This window comes from Hyla sarda, chromosome 5 (genome assembly GCF_029499605.1).
Source record: "Hyla sarda isolate aHylSar1 chromosome 5, aHylSar1.hap1, whole genome shotgun sequence".
NCBI lineage: Eukaryota > Metazoa > Chordata > Amphibia > Anura > Hylidae > Hyla > Hyla sarda.
In genome coordinates, this window is record NC_079193.1 from 76874579 (window position 1) to 76900698 (window position 26120).

At 42.5% G+C, this 26120-nt stretch overlaps 1 protein-coding gene across 4 annotated transcripts in view; it reads left to right on the plus strand.

The window, feature by feature from the left end:
• TMEM196 (transmembrane protein 196) overlaps positions 1 to 26120 on the plus strand; it is a 72384-nt gene that overhangs the window by 39117 nt on the left and 7147 nt on the right. For all 4 annotated transcript variants that reach the window (XM_056519731.1, XM_056519732.1, XM_056519733.1 and 1 more), the window contains exons 2-3: positions 1957 to 2013; positions 5241 to 5483. In XM_056519731.1, coding sequence (XP_056375706.1) covers positions 1957 to 2013; positions 5241 to 5483 — 300 coding nt within the window. The remainder of the gene's footprint in view (positions 1 to 1956; positions 2014 to 5240; positions 5484 to 26120) is intronic.

The following is a 26120-nucleotide window of genomic DNA, read 5'->3' on the forward strand; positions in this document are numbered from 1 at the left end:
CAATTATATCCCAATCCCAACGCATTTCACCCGTAATATTCTTTACGGAATCCTCAGGGAACACAAATCTGGAATACTACACCAAATAGATAAAGGTTTATATCCGCAAACAGATTATATTTGTAAGATACAGACAATATATAGATGTGTATATATATATATATATATATATATATATATATAGTCATACAGTGATCATAGCGGTATAACTGATGCCCCACTATAATGAGTCAGGTCCACCTCAGTGAACGACACTGCATGCTAACAAAAATGTAATCACCAAATCAAAATAAATATCTGCGAACCAGACAAGAAATAGCATAATAAAAACATATGGTAGCAAAATAGTAAAACAAATCACCACGGTCTATGATTAGGCCACTCACTGCGCCCCACACGGATGATGGAGTAGATGTGCAGCTCAGACTACCAACTCAAACATTCATATATATATATATATATATATATATATATATATATATATATATATGTATATGTACATGGAAAACTATACACTGATAACTAACACATGTGTGCCTACCTGCATAGCTCCGAAGACGCATACAAAATGCCCGCGCATACATAGTGACATACTGCCGGCAGTGATGTATTTCCGGTATCAGTATAACAGCAGCGGTATGCCGATAATGCACAGATGCGCACACGCCCTCCAGTCCTAGGGCACGCTCGAGCTAAGTATGAGAAAGTTTCACAAATACGAAAGTGCGCATGTGCCCGCAAAGGCTGAGATGCATGCGCACCAGATGTAAAGCAATTTCCTGGCGCATGCGCACATACGGCATTAGTCACTGCATAACTATGTTTACACCATATCTATATATTGTCTGTATTTAACATATATAATCTGATTGCGGATATAAACCTTTATCTATTTAATGTATTATTCTGGATTTTGTGTCCCCTGAGGATCCCCTATAGAATATTAAGGGTGAAATGCATTGGGATTAGGATATAATTGTGCCTTTTTCTGTCTTTATCAGAGGTAGATATGTGTTTGTCCGGGTGCGTTGCTTTGACTATTGATTATTTATTGGTAAATTGTGGTCACAGTCAGAATTATTGTTATTAATTATGAACCTTCTTTTTTTTTTTTTTTTAAACAACTATCAAATGTTAAGTTTTATTGCTTGTTTTGCTACTGTGAATAATGGTGAATAGACCCCCTAAAGAAGTTGTCTCATTTCTCCGCTTCATGTGCCCTATTAGAGCATATAGATATCATAGATGGGGATGTCCCTCTAAAGAACTTCCTCTATGAGCCAGAACAGAAACACACTCTGCAAGAGAGATTTCTGTAGTGGCAGACATGATATGTCGACACTGAGTAGTGGAAGACTGGAGATGTCCACATGGATGGTTGTTGATCTGTATGGTTGTCATGAATAATTATATGCCAGGCTAGCAAGATCAAACTGAAAAAAGTTGTCTCATCAGATGATCCTAACTACCATTACAACACCATTTTTGAAATTATAACGATATAAAACAATATTCTTTGATTGCAATTAATGTCTTGATGATACGTTTTGCATTGTCATCTATTTTGTCAAATTAAATTAAAAAGGGTTGTTCATGAAAGACCCCCAGTCTTTCAAAAATAAAAATTATATGTATTCACCTGTCCCAATCCTGACCTCTGCCGCTCTGCCTGGCTGTAGCCTTTACCCAACTGAGCGGCCATTTTTTGCAGGATCAGCGCATCATCAGACGCAGGATGAAGCAGAGAGCACTGGGAACTAGGAGCTGTTAGAATGGCAGCAGGGGATCCGGGAGGTTGATTATGTATAATTCTTTTATTTGGGGAACACTTTTAATTCTTCCCAGACAACACTTTTAAGAGTATAACAATATAAAATAATGTCATCTAAATGAAATAATCCCCACTATTTTCATGTTTTATGTTCTTAGTTAATACATTGTTTTTCTTTCTTGCAGTTTCTCATTTGTGGAGTTTGTGGTATCTTCTGCGCCAAAAAGAAATCGGGTCTCATAGTAAGCATCTATATGTAAAGAATTTCTATCTGTGATGTAAAAATGTGAAAAAGTAAAAAAAATAAAAATAAACCTTATAATAAATAACAAATGTAGGGAAAAAACTGAACAGTATGGCTTATTTGCTAGTCAATAGAGAAAGCAGTCACTAAGCAGACACTGTCCAAAGTGAAAAAATCCTATAACCCTATTAACCTGTTAAAATATGATGCTGGCAACTGAGCTAAAATGCTCAGCATTGCACAACTTCTGTGGTTATATATACCAACCTAATTTAATGTTTTAATTCATTAAAGGGGTACTCCCGTGGAAAACTTTTTTTTTTTTTAAATCAATTGGTGCCAGAAAGTTAAATAGATTTGTAAATCACTTCTATTAAAACATCTTAATCCTTCCAGTACTTTTTAGGGGCTGTATACCAAAGAGAAATCCAAAAAAGAAATGCATTTCCTCTGTTGTCATGACCACAGTGCTCTCTGCTGACCTCTGCTGTCTATTTTAGGAACTGTCAAGAGTAGCATATGTTTGCTATGGGGATTTTCTTCTGCTCTGGGCAGTTCCTGAAATGGACAGCAGAGGTCAGCAGAGAGCACTGTGGTCATGACATCAGAGGAAATGCATTTCTTTTTTGGATTTCTCTTTAGTGTACAGCCCCTAAAAAGTATTGGAAGGATTAAGATTTTTTAATAGAAATGATTTACAAATCTGTTTAACTTTATGGCACCAGTTGATTTAAAAAAAAAAAAAAAAAAAAAAAAAAGTTTTCCATGGGAGCACCCCTTTAAGATACATTTGATTTGAGGCTGGCTAGTAGAATTTTTTTTTTAATTAAAACCTAATAAATTGGATAAAGCCTTATATATTGGATGAATAAATCACAATCACAAAAGGAAAATAAGAAATATATATATATATATATATATATATATATATATATATATATGTATATATATATATATATATATATATATATATATATATATATATATACCAAGACAGTTGTAGAAGAAAAGAGGAATGAAGGGGGAGCACTTATGATCTGGAGACACATCAAAGGTTTCAAGGTGCATGCATATTTCCATAGCACAGAACGCCAGGGACTGTGGTGTACTCCACTATACTGCAGACCCTGGCGCCTGTGCTATGGAAGTATGCATGCACCTTGAATAAAGACAAAGGCCGACATTTATCATTGTAGGTGTAAGTGAAGCATTTTTTGACACCTTTTTTTGTGTGCTGGTAATGTGTAGGAGCACCAAATTTATTAAATGGTCAAAGCGCATTTGATAAATTTTGTGCAGGTCACATTTTATGCAATTTCTCTCTTCACATACACCAAAAAGCTAAGCTAAGTCTGGGCTGGTGTTGTTTTAGAGACTTTTCAGTGGCTGTGCGCTTTTTTGTTCCTTTTCACAAAAAGGTGCTGTTGATGAAACCCTTCCATATCATGTCTATTGCCAAAATCAGTGGATTGCAACTCAAAATCAAAAGAATTTTGTGTAAACAAAAGGGGCAAAAAAAACACTGCTTGCTCCTTTTTGCCTCTTTTCTTAGATACAAAAAACAGTCTAAAGACAATGATAAATGTCGGCCAAAGTCTTCACTTTTGATCTGTCTCCAGATCGTAAGTGCTCCCCCTTCATTCCTCTTTTCTTCTACAATTGTCTTGATGAATTTGTTCATGGGGTATGAGCACAGTGAGGAGCCTAATAGGTGTTTGCAATCAGAGTAGTGCTGCATTCGTTCCCTGTTGGGACCGCTCCACGAGCCTGGCTTATTATAACAGTGCCGATCTATATATAGCGTGTTGCCCGGTCTTTCTACCTGAATCTTGTGGGAGAGGAAAAGCAGCAATGACGCTCTCATTCTCATTATCTGACCTCTTATTACATCCTTATGTCTTGACTTCAAATGAAAACCCCACCCACATAAAAAGTGGTTGGTTAGGGTCAATTTAACTCTACTATATTTTTAGTTGGCATATAAGTAACGTACGTAACAAAATTTATTGAACTATATGTTTATATACATACTGTATCACAAGTATACCCAGAAGTTCTGTAAGACAAGTCTTTTTTATTTTACTGTTGTCATTCCAAGCATTGTATGTGGCCAGAGACTATGACCCTCATTTACTAAGAGTGTTGTGTAGGTTTCTTTGTGGGTTTTAATTCCCTACAATTTATTTCCCATGGTATTTACTAAAGTTACCCTACATTTTTCACTTTCCCTACACTTTGCTTTTTTTTACACATGCTCTGACCTGTCTGGTTTTCCTCAGCTCAAATCCACCACATTTTCTGTGGAATCCTTAGTAAATATGTTGGTTTTTTGTGAAAATGTAAGGAACACGCCTCTTTTCAGAGACCACCCCCCCTTTTCCCGGTGACCACGCCCATTTTTCGGGTTATCTTAGCAAAATGGAGAGTTAGTCGGGGTTTTTTGAATTCTGGCGCAAAATGTAGCGCAGACAGAATTTCTGGCGCAATGCAACAGAATCTGGCGCACAACCCCACAAAACATGTCGGGTTTGCAATAGTAAATGAGGGCCAATATGTCACATGGTCTCTAGGGTATCTATGCAGCAGTGGGCGGGTCAATACCAGGGTTGAAGGGATTTACTGAAGTAATGCAATTGAACCACCTACTGCTGCCATGCATAACCATGCCCTATGGAGACCATGGGACTAATATCATATTGTCTTGGGCCACATAGAATGCTAGGAAAGGTCAGAGACAACAGTAAAAAAAAAAAAAAAATCACTACAGCACGGTGTGTGTCCCGTGCATGAACAAGGGGCAAAGTAATGTCCAGAGGTAATAGAAGCAGATTACACAGTATTATAACTTGGCACCATGGGCACAAAGGTTGAAGAAATCAAATCCTGAAATACCCCTATAAAGACACTTTTTCACAAAAAGATGAAACACCAGTAAGTGTCTATTTTATAGTTATATTCTACTTGCTACAAACTCTTTTCAACCATTTCTGAAAGGTTTCAATGCTCAAGTTAACTTTTTACAAGAAAATTCTCAGCCTACCTAATGGTTTTATGTATATGTGGATCCATTTATAATTTACTACCATGCTACAGTGTTTTAAGTTCAGCAACAATCCTGTTTTGATTCTTTTGGTTATTTTGTTACTGCTTTTATAAGGTGAGTGAATCCCATTTTGTCCTGCAGAAATTGACTGATTTATTTTGCTGTTTATTTCTTCCACACAGATGATTCTTTTCTCAGCCTGCTGCATATGTGGACTCATCGGAGGCATCCTAAACATTCAATTCCTTCGTGCCCTCACCAAAAGATCCTCATTGCACCTTGCTTCTTTGTCACTTGCATGCATTGGTATCAGTGGCTGCACGATATCTACATGGCTTACGTGTCGCCTAGCCAGTTATGAGCAAAGGAGGATGTTTTTAGAAAGAGAACACTCACTTCATCACTCTCATGAAATGACAGAAAAGGTAAATTGACGGGTACAAATTTTTTAATTACCTATTGAAATTGTGACATAAAAAGAGAAAAAAGAGGAAACAAAAGGGGGCGTTATCTAAGTGCCGTTACTGTGGTTTGGTAAGGTACTGGAATAGGAGGAGGACGAGGTAGGATACGCATGCTCACCTTCTTTTGTTGAGCATCAGGCACAACACTGGTGTTCGCATGGAAGTGTATTGAAACACTAAATGATTCTCCCGTGGCTGCCGTGCATCATTCCCGATCATCGGCGATGTCGGTCTGGGTGGCTGGTGCTGGAAGTGGACTGCAGTGTCTCTGATCCAGCATAAAAAGTGGATGCAAATCTGGGCGCCTGGGTACAATGGTCCTATGTCCCAATGTCGGAATGCTGGAATGTGGGTTCGGAGGATGTTTTATACAAAAACTTCCTTTTTTATTGGACTAAAGTCATAGTCATTTTTAGTCCAATAATAAAGGAAGTTTTTGTATAAAACGTCCTCCGAACCTTCATTCCAGCATCCGGACTTTGGGACATAGGACCATTGTACCCAGGCGCCCAGATTTGCATCCACTTTTTATGCTGGATCAGAGACACTGCAGTCCACTTCCAGCACCAGCCACACATAATTCACTATTGAGTTATTTACTATCAACTGTTTTACCATTTAGTGGAACTGTACATACCACTTTAGCTAAGGGCGTTTTGGATGTTCTAAAGGTTTATTTATTATTATTATTTTTAATAGTGAAATTTATTTTCAAATGTCTAATAAATGAACATGTATTGGTAAATAAATTTATTTTACTACCTTTCTGTCATCTCTAGTGATTTCTTTTTGCTACTGATGCAAACTGTCTGCTCTGTTGTTCTCAATGCCACAGTTCCTTTCTAGTTTACATCTTGTGATGGACTTCCTTTTCTTGCTACACACAGTAGCTGGGATTTCACCTAACTGTATCTTCCTCTCACTACACCTTTTTGACTACAACACCACCCACCACACCCACAGGAGTATTCAACATAGTGGGAGGGAGATAGAGTTGGCTGACACTCCAGCTGGAGTTTACAGCTAGATCAGGATGTGAAACAAATGAAACAGAATAGAGCAGAAAAAAAAAACATTAAAGACTACAGAAAGGTAATAATGTTATTTACCAATACACATTAATTAATTAGACAGTAAAATGTTTCATCGTCTGAAAACCCCTTTAAGAAAAGGAATATCTTACTTTGTTACTTGAACATCCTGCTTACCTGACTGGCCAAGGAAGAGCTTGGGGTGGTGCCTGGTCAGAGCAGCTCTCCCAGGTATTTACATCTGCCCTCCCTGCAGTGTGACTGCTGGAGAATGTGATGGCCAGAGGAGGAGTAGCGGGGACAATGACTCTGGTAAGAATGACACCCTTCTCTGCTTATGATCCCCTCCTTCTGTGCTGCCTTTAGTTACAGTACATACCTTTCACCTACAGTAGTTGTAGCAGAGGGGCACAGGCACATGACCTCCGTGATGCTGCTGCTGGTTGTGCCCCTTTTCTCCAGTGTAAGCTCTGCTATCAGCATTATGCCAGGGAGCCGAGCTATTCGTGGGATGGAGGAGGGTTGGGGGGAGGCTGGAGCCAGTAATAATACAGCTACAATATGCTAACAAACTAAACCACCTCAGGTGGTATGCTACCCATAATCAAGCAATAAATCCTATAATAATTATGGTAGACTTTACAACAAAATCTCAAAAATACATGATTTTTTTTAGTACATATAGACAATAAAGCAGATAAATACATAAAATTGCAAGGAAAAAGTAACTAAAAAAACAGCACAGGGAAATGGCTGAATATACTGTTGCTGAGTAAAAATTTTTTGCTCTAAAGAAAATAGTACAGGGGGATACCACCCAAAGCTATACACTGGCAAAATGTCTGTACAGCAAAGCCTATGCACAAAAGGGGGACAGTGCATTCACTAAAAGTTCACTAAAATATATGGATCCCAGCAAGAAACCTCTGAAGTTTTATATCGTAATAATTAAACTATTGCACAACCCCTTTAGCCAGAAAAAATCATCCACGATCCATGCATATAGACACAGTTTTTTTTTTTTATCAAGCATAGCGTGCAGTATGCCACATAGCTCAAGGACCCAACAACCCACCAGCATAGCATACAAACACCTCCCTAATGCACGTTTTGCGTTACGCTTGTTCACAGGGCATGGTGAGGGGAGGTTCTGGGAGGTGAAGGAGAGTAAGAAGACATGCCAGGCTGTGGCACTTGAGTAGCTCAGCCCCACCACCTTGACACTTGATTGAGAAATAAAAAGGTGATTTTATAAGTTTGGCTACTACAATCAGCTCCAGGAAAGGTACAGTTTACTTTTAAACATTAAAGGTTATCCAGCAGCGCCAGCAGCTCTTAGCAGCAAATACTGCTGACAGGTTCCCTTTATCATCATAACATTTTTGCATTTTTTCTTCTTTGTATTTGCTTCAAATGGGGTATTTCCAGTTTAGTAAAATGTATTCCTTATCTAAAGGATAGGTGATTAGTGTTAGATCCCCCGTAATCTCCTACACAGCGCTCTGCCTTTACTCATGCACAGAGCAGAGGTCGGCACATGCATCCAAGCATCTCTATGAGAAAGCCAAAGCGCTGTACTTGTGTATCTCTGGCTCTCACATAGAGATGCATGGAGGGGTGTGTCAACCACCAGCTTTGTGTATGTGGAGAGCAGGGGCCCCAGACAGGAGATCATGGGGGTTCCTTTGGATAGGGGATACATTTTACTACTGGAATACTCTTTTAATCATGCACTGGTGTTTTAGGCACATTATTGAGTGAGTAATTTTATTCTTGATATAATCATTATACTTGTTATAATATTTATTTTTCATGTGTGAGCATGGATGTATGTATTTGTCCGCATGTGTACATGTATGTGTATAAGTGTGCATGTATATGAGTGCATGTATGTATGTACATGTATGCAGTCATGTCATGTGTGTTGGTATGTGAGTGTGCATGTATATGATACTGTGCATTCGTATAAAAGCGTCAACATGCATAAGTGTGAGACTCTACATATGTGCAAGTATGCATGAATAAGCATGGGTGCATTTGTAAAGAGACAAGTGGGACACCTATCTTATCCAAATCAATTCTGCTTTACTTTACGTTACTATACAGTTATATAGCAATGCCAGGCACATTGTCATTTGTCAGCAATATGCATTCTGTTGCATAGTGAGAAAGTTGATTTCACTATGTATGTGGCTTAAAGGAAATCTGTCATCAGTGTCACATGCACTAACCTGTTGGTACAGACAGGTAGTGTAGGGGACACTGATGACAATGGTACTTACCTTGTCCTGTTCCGTGCAGTTGTTCTCCGGTAATCCTCTTCGGTATCTTCAGCTCCAAGCCTGGCTTGGAGCATGGGCAGAGCTTAGTGAAGTCACTGCTGTAGAGAAAAGCAGTGGTGACATCACTAAACTCCGCCCATGCTCCAAGCTGGGCCTGGAGCTAAAAATACCGAATAGGATTACCGAAGAACAACTGCACGGAACGGAACAAGGTAAGTACCATTGTCATCAGTGTCACCTGCACTACCTGTCTGTACCAACAGGTTAGTGCATGTGACACTGATGACAGATTTCCTTTAACATTTAAACTATGAAACAAAAGGAGGTCTAGCTTGCAGTCATACATAGATCATTTCTAAAAAATTCCAAAGCATCTGACAATAGATATTGCTTAGCATAGCACATGATTTTAACATGGCTGCTATATCAATGTCCACTCTTTGGTGAAGTGTACACAGGATACCCAACTTATCCTGTAGGACTTTTTCATGGAGACACACATGGAGACACACTTTATAACAGAATATATAACAAAACACAACAGTAAAGCTTGGCTCAAGCTAAAAGCTACTATCAAGCCCCGCTGACAACAATCAGCTGGGCTTGCACAGCGTTGGTTTGATTTACCATACCCAGGACCATGATGATTTGGTCATCTAGGTAGCCTCTACTTATTTGGTTTGACTACATCGGTAGCCTCAACTAATTTGTTTGACATTTGCATCAGCATTGGATATACGGAAAGAAATCTTATTTGTTATCCCCATTGACACTATATGATGCTTCCTATTTGGGCATGAGTTATTTGGGCTCAGGTTGGTTATCTGCAGCCTGTTTAAATTACATATATTTTAGAATGGTTTTATATGGAAATGCACTGCCTAATAGTATAAATGTGGCATGTGGCAGTTTAGCCAGGACCTTCTAAATTTAGCCATTAATATATATTATAGCTGCATACTATGTAAACATGGGGAGAGAGTATTGTCATGGTCATGCTAATAACACCTGCCAGACCCATCAGCGTTATCATATCTGCAACTTCCCTCTCATTCATGAGGGAGCAGTTAGTCTTTTTGTCCCTTATCATGTTAAATACACACTGGAGACCTCTCCCAATTACTATTATTGTCTGACACAGTTTAAATCCCCCATTCCTGCTTTTCTTGTTCCTGGCTTCACTTCCTACCATTTCATCTGAGAGGTCAATTTACCTGTGCAAGACTGTGGGAGTGTATAGTAAAATTATTTTCCTGTCCTCTACTTGTGAGCATGAACAGCTATTCCTATTGGAAAAACAAGTAACTCTGGTGTTAACCTTGCTAAATGGTAGATTATATGTGTTACCTTCTCTAGAAAAAGTTCTATCAATCACTACAGAAAAAACAAAAAACTGAAAGGGTTCCAAACTTTCTCACATGTCTATTGATTACCACCCAATCCCCTGGCTAGAGAACGTGGCTCCTGTCACACTGGGTAGGGTCTGGAAAGGAATTAGGTACAAGTTTATGAACTTTATCTTAATGGCTATGTGGTGAGCTGGGTGAGGCAATGGTGTAACAGGTTCTGGTGGCATTAACCCTTACTTGTTGTGACGCCAGGGTGATGTTTTCTTAGTATCTATCGGAGGTCCTGCCGCCAACAGTCCCACAAATGGCAGGATAATAATAAACGGAATGTCCACAGCAAATTTTATGAAATAACTGGAAACTTTTACTTGAACTTTTATGCAACAGTCTTTACAATCAAACAGTTTCTCTTGAGGTAACCGGGATGCAGGTTCCTCACAGGCTTTGCTGGGATCTGTAGCAATGAGCTTTATGCAGGCCACCGTGCTACTAGTTATAAGATTTGAGTAGAATAGTGGTCACACAGGATTGATAGGTTGAGCTTTATAACTCACAGTTTTAGTGGCTACTAGTTCTTTAGACTTTGGCCTAGTTGAATTGAGATTGAAGATATGCTGATTGTGCTTGCTTGATAGTCCGGAACTAAGAGCAGGAACCAAGAGAGAGAATTTACAGACTACAGCCCTTTATATATTAAGGGGGCTGGACTAAGCCCATTGGCCAGCAAACCTGTAGGTCCTGAACCCAGTGAACTCTGGGTACATCACATGACCCAGGAAGGTCCTTAAACCTCTGTACATACACAACTGTAGATCACATGACCTGGGAAGGTCCTATACATTTATTTTACCTATCCCATAGGATAACATAGATGAATGATTGTGCTGCTTGATGCTCATGCCTGGATCTCAGGCACTGAGCAGTCATTCGGCGATCAGACACCAGGAGGCAGGTAGTGGGACCCTCCTCTTGTCCTACAGCTGTTTGGGACACCACAATTTCACCAAGGCGGTCCCGGACAGCCCACTGAGCCAGCTGGGGTTGTTTAGTTAAACTTTAGATGCAGCGATCAACTTTGAACGCTGCGTCTAAAGGGTTAATAGCATGCGGCATCACGATCATTAGCCACGGGTCCCGGCCGGGCCCTTCCCGCTGTGTCATAGAAAGGGAGCGGACTCAGGGCATGCAGGTATGCCCTTGGTTCTTAACAGGTTAAAGGAAATCTGTCATCAGTGTCACCTGCACTAGCCTGTCGGTACAGACAGGTAGTGTAGTTGACACTGATCACATCCTCTTCGGTATCTTCAGCTTGGCAACTTGGAGCATGGGTGGAGCTTAGTGACATCACCGCTGCTGTTTGCTAGCAACGGGACACAGCAGAGAGCATAGGTTAGTGCATTTGACACTGTTGACAGATTTCTTTTAAAGGGGTACTCCACCCCTAGACACCTTATCCCCTATGCAAAGGATAGGGGATAAGATGTCTGATCTCGGGGGTTCCCAGTGGCGGAACACCTGCGATCAGACATCTTATCCTCTATCCTTTGGATCTCTGCTGCAGCACCCCATGTCATCTGCTACATGGAGCAAACTGTGCTCTGTGCCTGATGACTGGCGATACAGGGGCCAGAGTATCGTGAGGTCACCCCCCCATCCCCCTCATGACATCATGCCCTGCCCCCTACAATACAAGTCTATGGGAGTGGGCATGATGGCCACCACGCCCCCTCCCACAGATTTGCATTGAAGGGGCAGGGCATGACGTCACAAGAGGGCGGGGTCATTTGGTCAAAGTTTGCTCCATGCAGCACATGACACCGGGTGCTGTAGGAGAGATCGTGAGGGTACCCAGCAGTGAGACCCCTGCGATCAGACATCTTATCCCTTATCCTTTGGATAGGGGATAAGATGTCTAGGGGCGGAGTACCCCTTAAAGTCTTTCACTTAGGCAGACAGACCTGAGTAGGACATTTGCAAAATCTGGAAAAATTGCAGGCCCATTCTGGACTGGGTAGTTGGTTTGGGGGACCCTGCAAATACAGGGGCTATTCAATGTTCTTGGACTGTTTTTATCATCACTATCTTCGAACAATGTTTGACCCCATGAATCACTTGTGCCATCATTGGGTACAGAGTCTTTGGTAGGCAATATTTGTTACCCTGTCCCCACAGACTTCCAACCGCTTTCTTCCATGAGTCTCTCTTTTTGGGCCAGCTGCTTTTGCAGATTCCTTTGAACATCCAAGGAGACAAGTTCCAAGGTAGCATCACTAATCTGCATGTGGTTTAAGGGCAATGTCTCATTCTCGCAGCAGACTTGGCCACTTGGTCAGCTGAATCATTTTCCTTTGTGGAATTTGAGTCTTCTTTAGTATGGGATTTTACATTGACAATTCACACGTCGGTTGGCAGCAGTAAAGTGTGCATGAGTTTCTTTTATTGCCTGTGCCTTTTTGATTGGTTTACCTGCTGAGGTGAGAAAAGTTCTTGCCTTCCATTTTGGACCATAGTGATGTGCTATCCCAAAAGCATTTCTGGAGTCAGTGTAAATACTTGCGCGCTTACCTGATTTTAATCTACACGATTCTGTGAGAGCCTTCAGCTCTGCCTCCTATGCTGAGCAGTAAGGTGGGCATCAGGAATGCATGTGCAAATGTCCTGAAGCATGTATGTGTTAAGGTTGCACTTGTGTAAGTATGCCATGAGCATCATGAGTGACATAGACGGTGACTGAATAAGTCAGTATGACCTCAATGGCTTTGTCTAAAAGTGCAGTGACAGCTGCCACTGCCCAAACACGTGATTGTGCTCCTCACATCACTGGGTCAAGTCTGCAATGTAATATGCCACAGGTCTATGTATGCCCTAAGTCCTTGAAGTAGCCCCACTGAAAGAAATCAAAGGTGATCATGGAGGCCGGCGTTTCACTCAGGTATCAGAAAACATCCAAATGGAAATACCATCCTTTTGGTTTTGCTTGATACTTTGTCAATGGCATCAGCCATTTTTCTAACATGGGTAGGAGATACAGAAATAAGATAATGAAAGACAGCATTGGACTCCTCAGTTGTGCTGGTGGTCATCCAAAGAGCCACTTCAGAAATTTGTACAAATGTGTGAGCATGTACAATGTACTGTGCAGTAAGGGTATGCAGCTAACACCGGAGCCCGCTTCATTGGCGGTAAGTGATGGCTGCTATCAGCATCCTGAACTAACAGTCAATGACTGACATCAGTAATCACGACGCATTTAAGAGTTTTGTGACAAGAACTGTGCCTGTTACCTGCCCAATTAGTACCCCTGCAATGTGACTATGGGGTCAAGTGTGTGTGTGTGTGTGGGGTGGGGGTGAGGGGGGCAAACAGTTTCCATGGCAGCCCCGAGCCTCAGTCCTGGCCACTTGGCGATTAAGCAGAGCGCTGATGAAACTGAGCTATGCAATGCAGCGTACACAGACAGCAATATCCAGTATAGGCCTGCTGGGAGTTTTGCGAAAGCTAGCTATACACTGTTTGGAAGCGGCATATGCGCAGTGGAGTCCAGTAAGGAGCGGGGAGGAAGGGGACAGTCGGAGGGAGGGCATGAATATTCATAAGCCGGGCAGTGTGGTGAACGAGCGGCGCTGACGTCAGAGTGCCCGAAGGTGGCTTGTAACCTCGCTCGTGCCAGTAAGCAGCTCATTATCATATCTGCAAAAACGAGGATAACGGGCGAACCGTGGGGCGGATCTGGGCATGGAAAGCAGCAAATTAATGAGCGTCCTCGCACCAGTACCTCTGGTTAGTGTAGGGGACTTAACTGAAAGTTTTCCTTTAGTTACTTATGGACCAAGCCCATTTTGGCCTTAAGGATCAGGCTAATTTTATAGCATTTTCGTTTTTTCCTCCTCGCCTTCTAAAATTACTAACTCTTTTATAGTTTCATCCACAGACCCATATGAGGGCTTGTTTTTTTATGTGACCAATTTTACTTTGAAAACCATCACTCATTTTACTATAAAATGTACGGCACAACCAAAAAAATATTATTTATGTGGAGATATTGAAAATAAAAGCGCAATTTAGCATATTTTGGAAGGTTTTGTTTTCACGCTGCATACTTTACGATAAAAATGATGCTTTCTTTATTCTGTGGGTCAATACGATTAAAATAATACTCATGTTATAAGCTTTTCTATAATTGTGCCGCTTAAAAAAAAATCTCAAACTATTTTAACAAAATTAGTAAGATTGAAACTGTTTTATTTTGACCACCTATAACGTTCAAATTTTTCCATATATGGAGTGGTATAGGGCTAATTTTTGGCACTATGATCTGTAGTTTTTATCGGTACAACTTTTGCCTATATTTGACTTTTTAATCACTTTAAAAAATTTTTTTTATAAAATGTGACAAAAAAGCAGCAATTTTTGGCTTTTTTTTTACATGTATGCTGTTGACCATAAGGATAATTAACATTATATTTTGATAGTTCGGACATTTACGCACACGGCGATGCCAAATATGTTTCTAAAAATTTTTTTTAGACTTTTTGGGGGTAAAATAGGAAAAAGGGACGATTTACAATTTTATTGGGGGAAGGAATTTTTCAAATTTGTAAACTTTTTTTTCCATTTTTAACCATTAACCCTGGGTCCTGGCTGCTTGTGATTCCACAAGCATTGGTGTAACACACTATGCTCGGGCCTTTGTCGCCCACCGTTCGTGAGCCCCGCGTCCCCGTGTCCCCGACTCCCGGCGGGGCCGGGATTCGCATTGCGAGACGCGTCCGCATGCAAATGCCGGCCCGTCCCTTACCTTGCTCCACTCCTGCTGCTGCTTCCTCTCAGCCCTGGTGCCACATCCCCGCCCCTTAGGGCGCGCGTGTGCCAGAGCTTTAATATTTAAAGGGCCCGGGGCCCATAATTAGTGTATCCACCTGTCACCATGCTATAAGTGTTTTGCACCTCCCACGCCCCCCTGCCGGATCTTCAGTGCTCATTGCCTAAGAGAAAGCATTCCCATTGCCTGTTTTGCCTACCCGTGTTTCCAGACCTTCCTGCTACGTTTCTTGACTCCGAACCTTTGCCACCTGCCTAGACCTTTTGATACGTTGACTACACCTCTGTCTCATCCTCCGGTACCCCACTTTGCCCAGTTACCTGTGTGGTCGAGCCATGTCGGGGGTAGCGACCTGGGTGTCACCTGCTGCAGCAAATCCATCCTGCTTTGCGGAGGGCTCTGGTGAAGACCAGCGGCACCTTAGACTCTGCTCCCGATACGATCCGAGTCATCAGCCACACAGATAGATTATCCACATCCAGTTTCGTGACAGCCTGCATTCAGGTGCGTGACAATTGGAATTTTATTCATGCAGATCTGTCTAACTACACAGCAAAAACCATATGATTTACATGTAGATTTTATTGCAGATCCTATACACAGAAAGTGGGGAAATCAATGACAAATCTTCAACAAATTGAGTGGCTACAGCTACAAATGAGCAATTAAAATTCACAGCCGTTCTTACCCATGGTGGGTTCAATCACAGGGCGGAAATCTATTCGTGGCAGCTACATCAAAATTGTGTATAAAGGTGTGAGTATGTGTGTGTGTATATATATATATCTATATATATATATATATATATATATGTATATTTGTCTGATTTTTAACCCCTTAAGGGTGCAGGGTTTTTCTGTTTTTGCATTTTTATTTTTTTCCTCATTCTAAAAATCATAACGCTTTCAATTTTGCACCTAAAATTCCATATTATGGCTTACTTTTTGTGCCTTGTGCCACTAATCCTACTTTGCAGTGAAATTAGTTATTTTACCAAAATATCCCCGGTGAAGTGAAAAAAAAAATTAATTGTGCAACAAAATTGAAGAAAAAATACTATTTTGTAAATTTTGTGGGCTTCCGTTTCTATGCAGTTGTAAACATCTTATCTTTATTCTGTAGGTCCATATGGTTAAAATGATACCCTACTTATATAGGTTTGATTTTGTATTACTTCTAAAAAAAAAATCATAACTACATGCAGGAAAATGTATACGTTTAAAATTGTCAAATTCTGACCCCTACAACTTTTTTATTTTTCCGCCAATGGGCTAGAATGAGGGCTTATTTTTTGCGCTGTGATCTGAAGATTTATCAGTACCATTTTTATATTGATCGGACTTTTTTATTCATTTTTTAATGATATATAAAGTGACCAAAAATACATTATTTTGGACTTTGAATTTTTTTTGCACGTACCCCATTGATCGTGTGGTTTAATGAACAATATATTTTTATAGTTCGGACATTTTCGCACACGGCGATACCCCATATTTTTTTTTACAGTTTTTTTTTTATGGGTAAAGGGGGGTGATTCTTACTTTAATTAGGGAAAGTGTTAAATGATCTTTATAAACTTTTTTTTTTTTACACTTTTTTTGGCAGTGTTATAGCCCCCTCCCTGGTGGCTTTTTTACTGCACATACTGATCTCACACACAGATCACTGCTATGCATTAACATGGCAAAGATCAGTGTAATCGGCTGTCGATTGCTCAAGCCTGGATTTCAAGCTTGGAGCAGTCGCCGATCGAACATGACGAAGGCAGGTAAGGGGACCTCCGCTCGCGTTTTAGCTGATTAGCCTGACTGAACTGCTATGATTACTTTCATTTTAGACATGGCACCAAGTCTAAAGGGTTAATAGCGCGCAGCACAACGATCGGGGACGCACACTATTAGCCCAGGGTCCCGGCTGTCATTAGCCGCCAGGACCGACCCTGTATGATGCGGGGTCACGGCGTGACCCCACGTTTTATACTGAAACTGGGCACAGGGCGTACGGGTATGCCCTGCATCCTTAAGAGATTAAAGAATTTATTTGCAAATTATGGTGGAAAATAAGTATTTGGTCACCTACAAACAAGCAAGTTTTCTGGCTCTCACAGAGCTGTAACTTCTTCTTTAAGAGTCTCCTCTGTCCTCCACTTGTTACCTGTATTTATGGCACCTGTTTGAACTTGTTATCAGTATAAAAGACACCTGTCCACAACTTCAAACAGCCAAACTCCAAGCTCCACTATGGCCAAGACTAAAGAGCTGTCGAAGGACACCAGAAACACAATTGTAGACCTGCACCAGGCGGGAAAAAATGAATCTGCAATAGGCAAGCAGCTTGGTGTGAAGAAATCAACTGTGGGAGCAATTAATAGAAAATGGAAGACCTACAAGGCCACTGATAATCTCCCTCGATCTGGGGCTCCACACAAGATCTCACCCCATGGTGCCAAAATGATTACAAGAACGGTGAGCAAAAATGCCAGAACCACACAGGGGGACCTAGTGAATGACCTGCAGAGAGCTGGGACCAAAGTAACAAAGGCTACCATCAGTAACACACTACGCCTCCAGGGACTTAAATCATCCAGTGACAGACGTGCCCCCTGCTTAACCCCTTAAGGACTCAGGGTTTTTCCATTTTTGCACTTTCGTTTTTTCCTCCTTCCTTCATTTAAAAAATCACAATTCTTTCAATTTTGCACCTAAAAATCCATATAATGGCTTATTTTTGGCGTCACCAATTCTACTTTGTTATGACATCAGTCATTTTAACCACAATGCTACGGCGAAACAGGAAAAAATTATTGTGCGACTAAATTGAAGAAAAACGCCATTTTGCTAATTTTGGGGGCTTCCGTTTCCCAGTAAAAATGACACCTTCTCTTTATTCCATAGGTCCATACGATTAAAATGATATCCTACTTATATAGATTTGATTTTGTCGTACTACATTTGTCGATGTTATCATAACTACATGTACCAAAAATGTATACGTTAGAAATTGTCAGCTTCTGACCCTATAACTTTTTATTTTTCCGCATATGGGGTGGTATGAGGGCTCATTTTTTGCGCCGTGATCTGAAGTTTTTAGTGGTACCATATTGTATTGATCAGACTTTTTGATAGCTTTTTATAAATTTTTTCATGATATAAAAAGTGACCAAAAAATACGCTATTTTGGACTTTGGAATTTTTTTGCGCGTACGCCATTTACCGTGCGGTTTAATTTGTATGATTCTGACATTTCCGCACGCGGCGATACCACACATGCTTATTTTTATTTACACAGTTTTCTTTTTAAATGGGTAAAGGGGGTTGATTCAAACTTTTATTAGGGAAGGGGTTAAATAATCTTTATAAACTTTTTTTTTCAATTTTTTTATTTGCAATGTTATAGCCCCCATAGGGGCTATAACACTGCACACACTGATCTTTTACATTGATCATTGTTATCCCATAAGACAACATTGATTAATGATTCTGCCGCTTGACTGCTCATGCCTGGATCTCAGGCACTGAGCAGTCATTTGACACATGCAGGAGGAAGGTGTGTTCCAGCTGTTCCAGCTCCTTGTGTGTTCCAGCTGTTCGGGATGCCACGATTTTGCTGCGGCGGTCCCAAACAGCTGACTGAGCTAGCCAGAAGTAGTTTACTTTCACTTTAGACGCGGCGATCAACTTTGAACGCTGTGTCTAAAAGGTAAATTGATCAGTGCCGCACGCTATTAGCCACGATTTGGCCGTGCTTGACCTGCTATGGCCCCGCATTATAGAAAGGGAGCGGACTCAGAGCGTCCAGGTACGCCCTGGGTCCTTAAGTGGTTAAATGAAATCTGTCATCAGTATCACCCACACTAACCTGTCTTCCAGGCTTGTTGTGCGGGTGATACTGATTAGTATCACCCGCACTACAAGCCTGTATGACAGGTTAGCGTGGGTAATATGGATGACAGATTTGCTTTAAGCCAGTACATGTCTGGGCCCATCTGAAGTTTGCTAGAGAGCATTTAGATGATCCAGAAGAGTATTGGGAGAATATCATTTGATCAGATGAAACCAAAGTAGAACTTTTTGGTAAAAACGCAACTCATCGTGTTTGTAGGAGAAAGAATGCTGAGTTGCATCCAAAGAACACCATACCTACTGTGAAGCAATGGGGGTAGAAACATCATGTTTTGGGGCTGTTTTTCTGCCAAGGGACCAGAAAAACTTATATGTGTAAAGGAATGAATGAATGGGGCCATATATTGTGAGATTTTGAGTGAAAACCTCCTTCCATCAGCAAGGGCATTGAAGATGAAACATAGTTGGGTCTTTCAGCATGACAATGATCCCAAACACACCGCATGGGCAAGAAAGCATTTTAAGGTAAGAAGCATTTCAAGGTCCTGGAATGGCCTAGCCAGTATACAGATCTCAACCCCATAGAAAACATTTGGAGGGAGTTTAAAGTCCATGTTGCCCAGCGACAGTCCCAAAACATCACTGCTCTAGAGGAGATCTGCATGGAGGAATGGGCCAAAATACCAGCAACAGTGTGTGAAAACCTTGTGAAGACTTACAGAAAATGTTTGACCTCTGTCATTGCCAACAAAGGGTATATAACAAAGTATTGAGATTAACTTTTGTTATTGACCAAATACTTATTTTCCTCCATAATTAGCAAATAAATTCTTTAAAAATCAGACAATGTGATTTTATGGATTTTTTTCTCATTACAGGCCTCTCTCGTCTTTTTAAGTGGAAGAACTTGCACAATTGGTGGCTGACTAAATACTTTTTTGCCTCACTGTATATATATATATATATATATATATATATATATATATATATATATATATATAATTTTTTTTACTTATTTAGGTGCTGTCCTAGGCACAGGCCCATGGATGCCTAATGGCAAACACATCCCTGCTTACAGTAACACATGAGGAACAACTTCATAGTATTAGGTTCTATGTTGCGCCATACAGAAGGTCTAAACAATATTAAGGAAAACAAGATGCATTTTATCATTACTATAACATTAATGAATCAATTATGAATATATAACTTTTATCTGAAAAATATGTCTAGGAACATATTGGTAATTAGTTTTTTTACAATAGAAATAATAATCTAGATGTCAACATCAAAGGGGCAGCATTACCATTGCCAATAGCAATGATTTTTGCATTGCACTATACAGCATACCAATTACCACAAACAGAAAAGAAATGGAAATTATATGACTAATATTTTGCTTTGGTATATAGCTAGACGTTGTCTATCAGAAATGCTGTGATTTTTTTTTTGCGTACTGGAAATTAAATTATATGCTACAAATAGTAATGTAAAAGGTACCTGGGGATGGGGACAAAAGATTATAGCTGAGGGAAACTATTTCATGTATTCAACTCCCTTGCAAAATATTTCAAATGAGCAGCACAAGCTTATATTTTATATTTGTAGAAGAAATTAGGTGGAAGTTTTTATTCTTCATAGCTTTTAGGCATTATAGAATGTGAAAATTAATCAAAGTTTTTGTTCTGTATAAAATTACCATTAGGTATCTAGTTTTGCAAATAGAAATGACTCCATGGGGTGAAAGCTTAAGCCATTGTGGACACTGGTTTCCCTAAGATGTAGTTAAACATTAAGATGTTATATCGCGAGGACCCTACCGCTGGGGACTAGGGATCAACCGATTATCGGTTTCGCCAATATTTTCGGCCGATATTCACGTTTTTGGACATTATCGGTATCGGCAATTATTTTGCCGATATGCCGATAATGCCCCACCTCTGCGGCCAGAGACCGCCGACGCTGCCCCATTGCCTCTCCTCGGTTTTATAATTACCTGGGCCCGGGGTCCGCGCTACCTCTGGGTCCTGCGGCGTCCTGCATTCTGCGCTGCGCAGCACAATGACGAGTGAGGTCCTCAATGCGACGTCACCATCAGTGCGCACAGTGACAGCTCAGGGCGCTGCGGGAGCCAGAAGTAGCGCGGACCCCGGGCCCCTGGAACAGGTAATTATGAAACCGGGGATGGGGAGGCAATGGGGCAGCGGCGGTGGTTGGACTAGGGAGGCCCCCAGGACAGGCAGGGGGAGAGAAGCGGGCAGCAGTGGTGGTCTCTGGCCCAGCAAAAGCCGCTGCAGTTCATTGATTTAAAGAATCTGCTTTAAATCATTGATCTGCAGCGGCTTCTGCAGGACCAGTGGGGAAATTGCCGATAACTTATACCGGAATATCGGTATAAGTTATGGGCTATCAGCCTGAAAGGTCGGTATCGGCCCTAAAAAATCAATATCGGTTGATCCCTACTGGGGATCACCGCGATCTCTCCTGCAGCATCCCCGTTTTTCAGCTGCACAGAGCGAGGATTGCTCTGTGGCTGATGACGGGCGATGCAGAGGACGGAGTATTGTGATGTCACGGCTCCGCCCCATCGTGATGTCACCCCCTGCCCCCTCAATGCAGAGTCAGTCACATGATGGAAGTAGTTGTAGTACCGCAGTGCTGAGGGATGGCACTTGCACATTCCCTGGCTGTGGGACTCTTTTGGGACTTTTAGGACTACTACTCCCATCATGGACAGACTCTGCCCATGATGGGAATTATAGTCCAGGGGCTGAGGGGCAGATTGCGCCAGGTCATTCTGCAGAGATCTGCTGCAATCCACGTTTATTAAGTTAACATGCCGGTGGAACATGCGGCTCTATTGCGCTCCCCGCCGGTTCCCGGCAGGGAATACTGCATACGCTGTCACAAATCATAATCCCCGTCGCAGGGAGAGGAGAGCTCTTATTGGTGAAAAGCTATTTACCCAACCCCACCCCTCCCCAGCAGCCATGGTAGTGGAAGGTGAGCACAGAGGGCCCCCCGAGTCAGACCTGTGAGAGGATGGACGGTGGCGCTGACTACGTAGAATGTCTATGTAGTAGGTCAGTTTGTCCTCCCTCTTAGTGGGTGTAAAAAAAGGCCCCCATTTGCGCCGGTAGCGAGGGTCCAATAAGGTGGAGAGCCAGAAGTCATCCCGCTGCCGAATGGTGACAATTCGGCGGTCACTACGCAAACAACTGATCATGCATCGTGCCATTTGTACAAGTGACTCGGAGGGACTCCCTTCCTCCATCTCCACTGCATACTGCCACGGTGTGTCTGAGTCCTCTGTCTCGCCTTCCTCATAGCCCTCTAGCTCCTCTGGCTGCTCCTGCTCCACCTCTCCTGTCAGAGGATTAGAAAAACGGCCCATTTCGCGAAACATGAACTGTGCTCCACAGGGGTCATGTGGCCGTGAGATTTAGGCGCCACGTCTCCAGTGCCCTGACCAGCCATCGCTTCCAACACGTGTTGTAGGAAATGAAGCAGTGGAATTACATTGTTCATCCTGTAATCCTGGCAACTGACTTATAATGTGGCTTCCTCAAAGGGCCTGAGCAGACGGCAGGTGTCACATATGAGCTGCCACTGGTTCACATTGAAGTAACACAGGGGAGTCCCCCTATCCGATTGGATCATCAAGAAATTGGTGATGGCTTTTCTCTGTTCGTCTAGTCGGTCCAACATATGGAGGTTTGGTGGAGAAAGCCATGCTCCGATTTCTTTATGAATGACGTTTAGCAGTTCCTCGCCTGTGTGACTTCGTTCGCCAAGGCAAACCATATGAAGAACAGCGTGACACCACTGTGCCCTGCACACATGTATGCTGAAGGGGCACTGAAACTTGTCCATGCAGTGGAGGCTGAGGACATGGGGGAGGATGAGGAGGCGGAGTCGCACACTGTCACAGGGCCAACGGCCTGAGAGCGTGGAGGAGGAAGCGGCATGACCTGTCCAAGTTGGTGTTGTGGCTGTGCAGGAACCACATTCACCCAGTGGGCCGTAAAGGACATGTATTGTCCCTGACCCTAGTTACAGCTCCAGATGTCGGCGCTGCAGTGCACTTTGGTACACACCGACAGGCTCAAGGACTGGCCCACCTTCTTTTCCACAAAATTGTGCAGGGCTGGCACTGCCTTCTTCGCAAAGAAATGACGGCTTGAGACTCTCCACCTCGGCTCGGCACAAGCCATCAGTTCTCTGAAAGGTTCAGAGTCCACCACTTGAAAAGGGAGGGTCTGCAGCACCAGCAACTTAGGAGCACATTCATCTTCAGTGCCGTTGGATGAGTGGGCGCACATTGTTGTCTCTTGGACATGGCTTCACGGATGGATTGTTGGCAGAGTGACTGACTAAAAGTAGGAGGAGCAGGAGCATCGGGAGTGACAGAAGAAGGGTATGACACACAGCTCCCTTCGGCTGAGGTGGTGGAGCATTGGCTGGCAGAAAAAGGGAGCGGTGTGCCACTGGGTGATGCAGCAGACGCGTGTCCCTGTCTCATAGGGCGCGTGCGCACCGGTGCTCTTAAATTTAAAGGGCCAGTACGCCCATAATTAGTTGGTGCACCTGACACTACATTATAAAGTCCCTGCACCTCCCACACTTCCCTGCCGGATCTTTAGTGCCCCTAGCCTGAGATTAAGCAACGCTTATAGCCTGTTAGCCTTACCCGTGTATCCAGACCTTTCGCTACGTTATTAGACTTCGCACCTTTGCCGCCTGTCTTGACCTTCTGCTACGTTTGACTACGTTTGACTATCCTTCAGTACCTCTCCTAGCCCAGCTACCTGTATGGTCGAGCCATGCTGGGTGTTGCCTGCCACAGCAAGCCCATCCTGCCTTGCACCGGGCTCTGGTGAAGACCAGTAGTGTTGCTCGCAAATATTCGCAATGCAAATTTTATTCGCGGATATCGCATATTCGCGAATTCGCGAATATTCGCGAATATAGCACTATATATTCGTAATAACGAATATTCGTTTTTTATTTTTTCACAGTACACATCACAGTGATCACCCCTCTCTGCTTCCAGCTTGTGTGGTGTAAAGAAGGCTCTACTACTACTGTTTGAGACTGGCGTGCGAATTTTCGCATATGCGAAAATTTGCATATGCTTATTTTCGCTTATGCAAATGTGTTGTATATGCTAATTTTTGCATATGTTAATTTTCGCATACGCGCATTTTCGCATACGCGAATTTTCGCATATGTGAAAATAAAACGAGAATATTATGAATATAGCGAATATATGATGAATATTCGTCCATATATTCGCGAATATTCGCGAATTCGAATATGGCCTATGCCGCTCAACACTAAAGACCAGCGGCACCTTACACTCCGCTCCCCGATACGGTCCGAGTCATCAGCCACACAGGTTAGAGGATCCACATCCAGCTTCGTTACAGCAAGATCAGGCCATGGATCCCGTTGGGGTTCCTCTGCCTGATAGTCCGGATCTCGCTTCCATCATGGCACTCCAGTCAGTTGTCCCCCATGATGCAGCAGTTGCTAACTGCTCAGCAACAACTGCCTCAGCCACAGCCTCTTCCTGCTATCGTGTCACCTCCAGCTCCTGCAGTCGTCTCTGGATCAAAACTCTGCCTGTCTCTTCCTGAGAAATATGAGGGGGATCACAAGTCCTGTCGTGGTCTCATGACTCAGTGCTCCATGCACATTGAACTCATGGCGGATCAGTTCCCTACGAAATGAGCAAAGGTGGCCTTCATCCTCAGTCTTTTAACTGGAAGGGTTTTGGCCTGGGCAACTTTGCTTTGGGATTGCAGTGATGCTCTCACAACCAATCTCCAGGCGTTTCTGATGGAATTTCGGGGTGTCTTCGAAGAACCTGCTCGAACTACCTCCGCTGAGTCTTTCTCAGGTAACTCCTCTGTGGGCGAGTATGCCATAAGTTTCCATACCCTGGCATCGGAGTTATCATGGAATGATGAAGCTCTTTGCGACGCCTTCAAGAGAGGATTATTAAGTCAAATCAAGGATGTCCTCGCTGAATCTAATCTGAATGAGTTTATACAGTTGGCGTCCCGGATTGATATCTGTTTCTCTGAGTGACATGAGGAACTACACCAAGAAAGGGACTCCTGATGCAGAAGAAGGTTTCAAACAAGGTTTCAAACAATTAAAGCCTTCACTTAGGCTCCTGTTTTATTTAGACCTGATCCTAGCAAGCCATTCATCTTCAAAGTGAAAGCTTCATCAGTTGGAGCAGGTGCAGTGTTAACGCAAAAGTCTTCTAAGGGGAGAACTTTAACCGGCGGATTTTTCTCTAAAACCTTCTCCCTTGCGGAGAGAAATTATACCATCCGAGATCGCGAGCTCTTGGCCATTAAGTTGACTTTATAAGAATGTAGTCATCTCTTGGAAGGCTCTGTACACCCCCTTACTATCTATTCTGACCACAAAAACTTGCTCTATCTCCAGTCTGCCTATCGTCTCAACCCCCGACAGGCTCGTTGGTCTCTGTTCTTCTCCATATTTAACTTCATCATCCACTTCCATCCTGCAGAGAAGAATCTTCGTGCTGATGCTCTGTCCAGATCTTCCTATGTTCAAGGCCTGGAATCCCATTCCCAACATATTATTTCCCCTGATCATCTCATCTCAGCAGTGCCAGCGTGTTTTCAGCACTTGCCACCAGGAAAGACTTATGTACCTCCTCGTTTAAGACTCCGAGTCCTGAAATTGGGTCATTCCTTTCTACTGGCCGGTCATGCTGGAATTCATAAGTCCATACAGCTCATCGCCTGACAGTATTGGTGGACCACTCTAAAACAGGATGTTGTTGATTTTGTCCGATCTTGTTCAGTTTTTGCCCGGGACAAGATTCCCCATTCCAAGCCTGCTGGTCCACTACAGCCTTTAATAGTTCCAGAGCAGCCCTGGACCAATATTGCAATGGACTTTATGACTCACCTTCCCTCTTCTGGCGGAAATACAGTTATTTGGGTTGTTGTGAACTGATTCTCTAAAATTGCTTATTTTGTGCCTCTACCAGGATTACCCTCTGCACCACAGCTTGCCAAGTTGTTCCTCTGCCATATCTTCCGCCTGCATGGATTGCCCTCCCATATTGTCTCTGACCAAGGAGTCCAGTTTGTCTCTAAGTTTTGGAGGGCTCTCTGTTCACGCCTTCATTTTTCTTCAAGTTATCACCCTCAATCCAATGGACAGGTCGAAAGGGTGAACCAGGTCTTGGGAGACTATCTCCCCCATTTTGTTTCCGCTCGCCAA